Below are 9,217 nucleotides of genomic sequence, written 5' to 3' on the forward strand. Positions count from 1 at the left end.
CACAGGGACAGAATTTCAGGGGTGCACTGAGGTTCAAGCGAGCAGGAGCAGCCTGTGCTGGGCTGGCATGGCTGTGCTGCTGTGCCCTGTCCCCATGGCAGGGGACCTCAGGTGCACCGTCAGCGTGAAAACTCACGTGGCTGGAAGGGAAGGCTTCTCTCCTTTGTGTATCTTGGAGAAAAAACAGAGGGGATGGCTTTTTGCAGCACAGCAAGCAAGGTGGGGAATAGAGGATCTGCTCCTGGCCACAGCAGGGTCCTTCTTCACTGACCCCAAGCACCTGGCTGGCTTGCAAACTTCATAAAAAATTAATAAATAATAACCGGGAAAATGAAGCAAGGATAAGCTCTTTTCACTACATCATTTTAATTGCATTGACACCCAGAAATACACAAAAGGATACGTGCCAAGAGCCACCCATCAAAGAGAGGCTTCCTTCCATGGTGGGTCTCACTTTCACACTTCTTTCACTCCAACAAGCAAAAAAAAAAAAAGGCAAAAGAAAAAAATAATAGGAAAAAATAATCGCACCAGTTGGTGGACAAGCACAGTCTTCCCTTTTCACAGATTTGTGGGCTCTGCCTGCCCCGACGTGGCTGCGTCAGCTCCCTGGGGAACAAACGGTTGGTTGTACAAAACAGTATGAAGATTTTATTATAAACATATGCCTGCACTGTTTACTGGTAGGGGGTTTTGTATTTTTATTTTTCAATAATAAACATATTATATATTATATAATATATAATAATAAAAATGTTATTAAAACTACTTTCAAAACTAGGTTTTAGGTCACTAATGGCTTGTAACTTCTATGTAACATCAGCACAGGTGACCCCAAAGCAGAGAGGGTTTCCCCTGCCCTTCCACTTGGCAAAAACATCCTTGTTTCCCCTGCCAGGCCGCCAAAAGCCATTTGGCAGTCTCTTCCTCACTCCCTCCTCTACCTCCAGCTAGCTGGGGCGTCTGTAGAAGCACCCTCCAGAAAGGGGGTGGCCAAGCCTGATGGGCAGTCACCCCCAGGGCTTGCCAGAGGGCGGCCCCAGGCTCTGCCCCCCGCCCCAGTCTTACTTGCTCTCCATCTGGCTGCTGGTCTGGTTGAGGGCATCCCTCAGGATGGAGTTCTCCTGCTGCAGGCGAGCCAGCTGCGTGTTGGGGCCGTTCTCCAGCTGCTCCTGCAGGGTCCGGATCTAGGGGGAGACCAACAGCGGTTAATGCCGCCGCCGCCAGCCCCTCAGCTCTCCCCTGAGGAGCCCACTCCATGGGCAAGAGGGACTGGCAAGGAAGCCACAGCGAGCTGTCTGCTGATGCTGACAGTCCCCGGGGCTGCCGCATCCCATGAGGATGCTCCCACATCCCTCTTCTACAGCTCAGGAGCACTGCGGGGCTCTCGCCCCTCCCTGAGGCTCTGGCCCCCTCGCCCACCTCGGTCTTCTCCAAAAGACCAGGCAGCTGCCACCGAGGGCCAGCCGGCAGCCAGCGGAGGAAGCTGCAGAGCACCGCGTGGGGCTCACCTTGCCCTGCAGCTGCTGCGTTTCGCTGACATGGTCCTGGTAGCTGGCCTGCATGCGTGCCTGCACCGCTGCCATCTCCTGCTCGCGGGCCAGCAGCTGCTCCCTCAGCTTGCCCTCCACGGCCGTCGCCTTGGCCCGCTCGGCCGCCAGCTCCTTCGAGGAGAGAAGCCACCCGGTCAGTCCTCAGCGCAGGAACTTCCCTGCTTTAAGGGGACTCTCGAAACAAGTGGCCTCCGAGCTCAGAAGACTTTAAGAAGTGTAACCCTTTCGGAGGTGCCCCCAGGCCCAGCTACACCGTTCCGCACTTACATTTCCTCCTGCATTAAGCTTTGGGCTCAGTGGCCACTGGATGCCACTGTTGTTCCACACTGGGCCAGCTAAGAGACAGGAGTGACAGCCTGGAATTTTATTCCCCTCCCCGGCCCCAGGATCAATATCATCACATCAAGTTTGGGGCAAAGCAGGAAAACTAAAAAAAGAAAACACCCCCACAAACCAAACACACCCCCCCTCCGCCCCCTGCCAAGGCAGGGGTGCTCTCTTGGCCGGCTGGGTGATGCCGTGCCGCTGCCCGGGGCTGCCTGCACAGGCCGGGGCTTAGCACAGCACTCAGTGCACAGGGTGGCTTCGCCCTCTCCTCTCCTGCCTGCAGGCAGATGGACCTGCTGCAGCAGGGTCCTGGCGGCTGCGGGGCAGGAGGTGCTGAGCACGACGCGCCAGGGGTCCCTTCTGACTTCAACACCCAACGAGAGGTGGAGGCAAGGGGCTGAGTCAGGCAAGGGGGCTGTAAATAGCACCAGGCTCCTTAAAAAGGGACTGATCAACACCTCCTCAGCTCAGGGGCTCTGCCAAGAGATGGGAAGGGCTTTATTGTCCTCCGTAAAGCAGCAGAAAGCTGCAGTCTCTTGCGGGCACGGCTTCAGCCCGCTCCTGCTGCGGCTGCCAACAGGACACGTGCCTCCCCGGGCTGGATCAGGCCCAGGAGAGGAGCTCAGGTGGGCATCTCCTCCCCTTTTGGGGGAGAAAACAGCAAGCAGATGAAGGGCCCAGAGAACCCCTGCGCTTCACCTCCAAGGGCGGGTGAGATGCGGGGAGAGGGAGGCACACGGCGAGCCGTGAGGCGCAGAGCCCGTGCCAGGGGTGCCGGGAGGGCTGCGCGGCACTTACCTTGCTCAGCTCCCGCATCTTGTTTCTGGCAGCGGCTGCAGCCTCCTGCTCTGTGGCGAGCTGCTTCTCCTTCTCCTCCAGCTGGCGTTTCAGGACAGTGACAGGGTCACCCTTCTGCGTGGCCTGCCGGCGCAGGGTGGCACATCAGCGGGGACCACCACTCCGGGATCCAACCCCTCCACCCCACACGCACAGGGTCCTGCCCTCTGCTCCAGGGAAAATTCAGCTCCTGCCTCTAAGGCTGCCCCTCGGGGGACAGCCTGCCCGAAAACGGGCTGCCTTCACCCCTCCGCACCCCCGGAGGCTCGGCCCAGCCCTGGTGGCCACGGCGGTGCTGGCAGCCCTACCATGTGCCAGGTGTCCTGGACGATGCCCGCTTTCTCCGTCAGGATCTCGATGAGCCGCTGGGCCTCCCCCTCGCTGAACGCCGTGCTGCTGACAGTGGACACAAGCGTCTTGTAGGGCAGGTAGAGGGGCCCATCCGAGTCCGCAGGTGCTGGGGAGGAGAGAGGAGGGCTTGGGAGCGCTCGAGCCAACGGCAGGGCTGAGTAGCATCACCTCAGTTGACTTCAACCCCATAACTGCCATTTCACACCAGCAACCTCCCAGATTTCCACAGCCAAGTTTGATACCTCTCTAATTGAAAGCAACGTGACGAGCGCTGGGGACGGCGCCCACCACAGACAAGTGTTCCCTGAGCCAGCTGCCACCTCTGCCTGGCTCTGCTACTGCTCCCGCCGCCCTGCCACCGCCCTCCATCACACTGAGCGATTGCAGCCGGAGCTGGGCACGCTTTGCTCATGCCAGGGAGCAGAGACATGGTGGGCATCAGAAGCTGGACTCCATCATGACACAGCCTCGCTGGGGGATTTTGCTCCACGCAGTGGTGCCGGTGATGGCAGAGCAGCAAGGTCATCTCCTGCCTTTCACCAGGCTGGTTCATTCCAGCTCTTCGCTAAGGGCACGAGAGGACTCCAGCCCTTCTCCTATCCCTCTGCCAGCTTACCCGACGGGGATATATGCAGAGGAACTTGGCCTTACCTGGCTCGCTCTTCTTCTTGGATGCAGCCGCCTTCTTTACACATCCATTATGCTTCTGCTCCTCATAGGTTGGAAGAGCATTGGTTTTCTTGACGGTGATGGAGCTGACCACTGGAGCACTTTGGTGCACCTCTGGGACTTTTCCATTAGGTTTCTCTTCCTTTTCCTTTCCTTTTCCTTTTCTCTCAACAACTTTCTCTTTCTTTGTCTCTTTTTCCTGCTTCTGGGTCTTCTTAAGATTTTTGCCTTGCTTGGCCAAGGCTTTCTCTGATGAAGTCTCCTTCATGGAGAAGGTGAACACCATGAAGATCCCAGTGGCCGATACCATCATCAAACCTCCAAAGAGCATAGCACCCAGCGTCTGAGGGTCGTAGACATCCATCCTGCCTTATTCTTCTGTGCCTGCAAGACACCAGAACAACAGTTAGTGGGGAAAACAAAGAGGTACAATGGCCTTTCTGTGAGCAGCAAGTTTCCTATGTCCATCTGTGTTTCCAAACGGCACCACGCTCCACAAAGTGCTCAGGATTCACACACCTCTGGTGAGGGCAACCTGCCGACACCCCCCGCCACCTCCCAGGTTTGCAATCCCCCGCTGCGCTGCCTGCGCACGGTGCTCCAGCTGCACCACAGGGGCTGCTTGCACTGGCTGCAGCAAGCTCCAGAAGAACCAAAGAGGGGGAAGAAAAAAACAGGGATGCAATCAGAGACAGCCATGAGCAAAGTGCCCATGACATGTCCAATGGGACACTTTTGCACGACCCTGGGCAATCCCTGCAGCCCTGCAGCAGTAAGAGAGCCCGTTTCCAGACGGCCTGGTGCAGTCTGGCCAAGACCTGGGGTCTCCCTGGGCCACCTGGCCTTATCACTGCACCCAGGCGCAGGTGGAAGTGCATCCAGGGTCTCAGCTTTGGAATAAAACATCCCCCTGGAAGGGGAAAGCATACACGGGAGAGCTTTCCCCAGCTTTGCAACAGCCCTGGCCGCCTCCCTTTGCCACCCGCACCCTGCGGCACTGCTGGCCTCTGCCCAGCCTGGCAGGGAGGACGCGCGGTGACCACATCCCACTGGGTAGCTGCTCCCAGCCTCCAGTGACAAGAACCACCCCAGCAATGATGCTACAGATGTCATGTCACACAGAGAACCAAGACGCTACCATCTCCTTGAGATGCAAACACCAGGAAAAGGCCTCAGTTCAAGCCAAAAAAATGCAAAGCATGGTCATTAACCATCTCATCTCCCCAGTAGATGCCCGCAGGAAGAAACGAGACTTGCAAAGGGAGCACTGGATATGGCGCTTCTCTTTCCAACTCTGCTATTAACTGGCGGGCAAACTGGGCACATGGTCCTTTCCCACCCTCCTCTCCACGCTCAGGTTCTCCATCCATAACACATGGAGCAGCAACGGAGACTGTACTGCCTGGTCTGAGACCTGGCAGGCAGGGTGCAGCCCCACGTGGAGGAAGATGCTGCTGCCTCCACTCTTCTTAACCGCTAACCAAACCCCGTCCCAAGTCTGGAAGCCAGGCTCTTCCCCGCTGTCCCACTCGCGCGTTTCCCCCGTGGGCATCACCTCCACGTGGCTCACAACCCCCCCGATGCTGCAGTCAGGCAGTTCATCTGCGCAGGGGCACTCCCCAGGAGGTGCCAGGCTGCGCTTTCTTGTGATCAACGCATCAAGCCCTCGGCTATCAGAAGTTCCCATCCCCGCGCTTAACTGTAAACATTATTGAATTTCTTCTTTAAGAGGTTGCGGGTTGGGGACGGAGGGAGCGGCTGGAAAGGGAGGAGGCAAAAATAAGAATAAAACTAAGGAGATCAGCATCTTTTCAAAACCTCAGTGCTCGCAGGGAGAGACCTCGGAGCTTCTCCCTTTCTCACAGCCGACAGCTGCCGAATCCGCACCGGTGCAGCCAGGAGGTGACAGTGCAATGAAAATGTCACCTCCAACCCCAGGGGGGTTGTTGAGAGCTGTTTCAACCAGCAGCCCAGCTCTCCCTGCCCGTCTCGCCAAGCAGAAACAGCAGAGCCGGCAGGCGGGCAGGCTGCCAACGCCAGCTGGAACCAGCCTCCCCCGGCAGGGCCACGGTCCTACCCCAGGGCACCGCGCGAGATCCCAGCTGATACTACCGGCATCGCTACCACAGGTCCGTCCTGGCCGTCTGGGATTTCAGCGGCCTCAGCCGGCTCCATCCCAGCACAGCTGGTGCCAGCCCCCTCCCTCCTGACAACGGAGCATCACTTTGGGATGGTCCCCATCGGGACAGAGGGATTATTCCTAACCTGCAGGGTGAAAAGGGCTGGATTTCCTCTTCCTGGCAGGAAATAGAAACGAGGGTCCAGAGAACATGTACCCACGTCCTTCTGCTGGCTTCAGGGCCAGACCAGTGCGCCCTGGAGCTGACCAGGGCAGAACTGAGCGCCCTGCATTCCTCACCTGGCAACCCCAACAATGTGCTGGTACCAACAGAGCTGCTGACCTCGCGCTGCCACCACGTCAGACTTAGGTCAAAATTCACCACTCCAGCTTAGGGCAAGGGCATCACTGCTGGCAAACACCCTCCAGCCCCGTCAGCTGCTCCCGCCGCCTCCCAAAGCAGCTGGATGCTGGATTGGGCTTTGTTTTTTGGTTGTAGATGGCTGGGTTTTTTTGAGATACTAGTGAGAGATGAGAACTTCACAAGTGAAATGCCCTATGATGCAGCTCAAATGAGCTCTGGCTAAAACTTACACAGTCTGACTGAATTTTAGAGGCAGTAAAACTGTGCTCAGGACAAGAGCAGGTTTTGCAGTGTCTGTGACACCATAGCTGTGCCATGCAGAGCAGCACATCTGCACCATACAGGCTAGAAACCATTAGATTCCTTCTAGAGCTGCTGCTGTGGCAGAGGATGTTCAAGCCTGTGTCTGTTGAAAGACACTATCTCAAACACCCTGTGCAATAGTAATAATTAACAATGTGCTTGATTTAGAGATGTGGTTGTGATTACTCATTTCAAAAGGCATTGCATCTCCACATGGAGAAGCAGAGTTCCATTCAGCCTGTCAGACACGGTTAACCAAGGAGTAAACATCTTGCTGCAGCATTCAGAGATTTCATGCTCAGTCGGCCTGGCTTGTAGCCAGAGAGCGCTGACCCCCTTCAGTTCCTCCTGCTGCACTGGGCCAAAATCTTGCAGCCTGCAAGACAGACAGGATCGTTGTGCAGCAGTGCCAGCCTTCACAGGACAGCTGGCCAGTGGACTGGAACTACCCAGGGAGGCTGTGCTGCATATGTGGAAGTTAGTTAAAAAAAAAAAAAAAGAAGAAATCCTGAAGAAATTCAGCTTTTCTCCACATCAGACAGGCTTGGGTTGAGCTCCCTGCCCTCCAAAAAAAGAATCCATTGTTGATTCCTTGGAGCAGCAAAGCCTTTCTGGTCTCTACAGCCCAGATGCTCACTCTGATTCTTTCACCCACCTCTCCAGAGCCAGCGGGAGCTGAGTCAGCCATTTGAGCCTGCTTGCATGTAGCTTCCTCACCCGCCATACCCAGGGTAGCCCTAGAAAGGAGAGATCCGCTCCTGAGAGAGCCTGCAGCGAAAAGGGGAACAGTCTGAGCACGGATGTAGTGAAAATGTTCTCCCCGCTATTTCTGCATTGCTATTTGGCGTGTAGCCAGATGTCTCCTCTGACACACAGCAGAGAAAACCATCCAAATGCCTAAGCTAAGGCAGGGCTTACCTGCTTGAGTGACCCGATTGCCTCTTCTAATGTTACTACCAGGTACGTTTGATTGATTACTAGCATGTTGGAATGCCGCATTATTGAGTGTTTTGCCTCTTTTTTTAGGCATAAAGGCCAAGCAAATGGGCCAGAGGACCTCAACCGAGCTTGCATTGCTGAGAAGCTAGGAGGCTCCCTGGTCGTAGCTGTTGAAGTAAGTCCCGTGTAGATGTCATACAGTGCCACAACTCTACAAGCATTCCATGTTTTAATATATCAGTTATGTAAAGCAACCATTCTAGGCAAGGGTTTCACTAACTGTAGGGAAGCTGTCTGGTAGAATAAAGTGCATTTTGGAGATGTAGCTCGTATGTACAAATGACCCTCAACAAATCAAATCTAAGGATTTATCTTGGTGCATTAATGTTTGCATTGGTTGTCCAGCCCAGTACTTTCCCCGATGGATTAACACTAAAGATCTCCCAAAATGTTAGTCCAATGCTGCAATGTGTCAATGTATCATGGGATGAAAGGGGGGTGGGGGTGGGGGTGTGAGAACAAACTGGTTCCTGTTCTTAATTTTCTGAGTTGTAAAAAGCAAAATTCAGTCAGTCTTTTTGAGGCTGCTGGTCAAATGGCCAAACTCAGAAACAGTTTCCCCTGTAACCACTTAATACAAAACTGAAAACCTGTAGTGAAAGTTAGGCTAAAACAACCTGTTGGCACAAAAACTGGGTTAAATTCTTAGTGCTAGCAGTTGCAGAGCAGTACTAATAAAGGCTAATCCTGAAGTGAAATAGGGATAAAATAGACACACTTTTCCGGAGAAATAGTCCTAATCCACTCTTGTAAACTCACAGTGTAGTAATAATATTTAAAGGTTCACTTGTTTTAGAGGTTCAATGTTCTTGTTATGAAGTGCCTTGAGTTCTCTTTCAGCCTGAGGGATTCTATCAAAACTGCCTTTCTGTTGACACAGTTTAATTTAGAACTACCTTCGTTTCTCTAATACACACTTACTAGCAGGTCAGATGTTTCTGAGGCTTCAGCAACTGCAGATGCTTCTATCAGAGCACTCCAGTTATGACCCCCTCTGGGACCTCAATAGAGCTACACAAATGCAACTATTGGAAAAATATCGAAATTGGGTAACAAAAGGAATAAAGAGAGCTATCCCCAAAACAATAAATTGGTCAACATTATTTATAACTAGACAGAGGCCAACAAATCTGTATCAGAATTCCTGCCTTGCTGCCACAAGGGCTCAGAGCTGTGCCTGCCATGCTCCCAGGGCCCTCACAGAGTCCCTCCGGCTCCAGCCTCTGTCACGGCTGACTTTCCCCTTCATCCTGAATGTCATGGGGCTCCTGTTGCCTCCACCCTGTCTGGCTCCTGCTGGATGGCATGCTGGCTGACCCCCCGAGGTCTCTGACGTCCCCGGTGTGGCGACAGCAGCCTGTGCGGGTACACAAGGCTGCGTGCAGCCCCTCACCAGGGCCAGGCCACACCTGGCAATGCCCCAGCCCATGTCTCTGGTGGCAAGACCAAGACTCATGTCCCACCAGCCTGCAAGGCTGCGGGGACCACAACGGCAACCAACACCTTGCTGCGCCCACAGCCTGGAGCAGCACCTGGAGCGGCCTGCAGCCATGGGGCACAGCTGCATGGGCTCCGGCACCCAGGGCAGCCCACGCTGGGGGGGGGGGGGGGGGGTGCGCCCCCCAAGTGGCCTGAGCACCACAGGCGCAGCGCAAGGTGCTGTCCCTAAAATGCAAATCCGTTCCCGGCGTGCAA

General features: G+C 54.9%; 1 protein-coding gene across 1 annotated transcript; it reads right to left on the reverse strand.

Annotated features, from left to right (window-relative positions):
• Positions 1-1,037: 1,037 nt before the first annotated feature.
• On the reverse strand, positions 1,038-4,486 carry LOC129737317 (ribosome-binding protein 1-like). Its single transcript, XM_055726171.1, has 5 exons — positions 3,720-4,486; positions 3,026-3,174; positions 2,679-2,801; positions 1,512-1,664; positions 1,038-1,187 (listed from the first exon to the last, which is right to left on the reverse strand). The coding sequence occupies exons 1-5, from the start codon at positions 4,099-4,101 to the stop codon at positions 1,065-1,067; spliced, it is 930 nt and encodes a 309-aa protein (XP_055582146.1). The 5' UTR covers positions 4,102-4,486; the 3' UTR covers positions 1,038-1,064.
• Positions 4,487-9,217: the final 4,731 nt, after the last annotated feature.

The sequence above is a fragment of the Falco cherrug genome, chromosome 13 (assembly GCF_023634085.1).
Source record: "Falco cherrug isolate bFalChe1 chromosome 13, bFalChe1.pri, whole genome shotgun sequence".
Taxonomy (NCBI): domain Eukaryota; kingdom Metazoa; phylum Chordata; class Aves; order Falconiformes; family Falconidae; genus Falco; species Falco cherrug.

Excerpts from the sequence above, each read along its gene's own strand:
- LOC129737317 (XM_055726171.1), bottom strand. The coding sequence starts at position 4,101 with ATGGATGTCTACGACCCTCAGACGCTGGGTGCTATGCTCTTTGGAGGT. Across the intron at positions 3,175-3,719 it reads CAAGAAGAAGAGCGAGCCAG|CACCTGCGGACTCGGATGGG; the intron begins GTAAGGCCAAGT and ends TCTCCTCCCCAG. Across the intron at positions 1,188-1,511 it reads CGCAGCAGCTGCAGGGCAAG|ATCCGGACCCTGCAGGAGCA; the intron begins GTGAGCCCCACG and ends GTCTCCCCCTAG.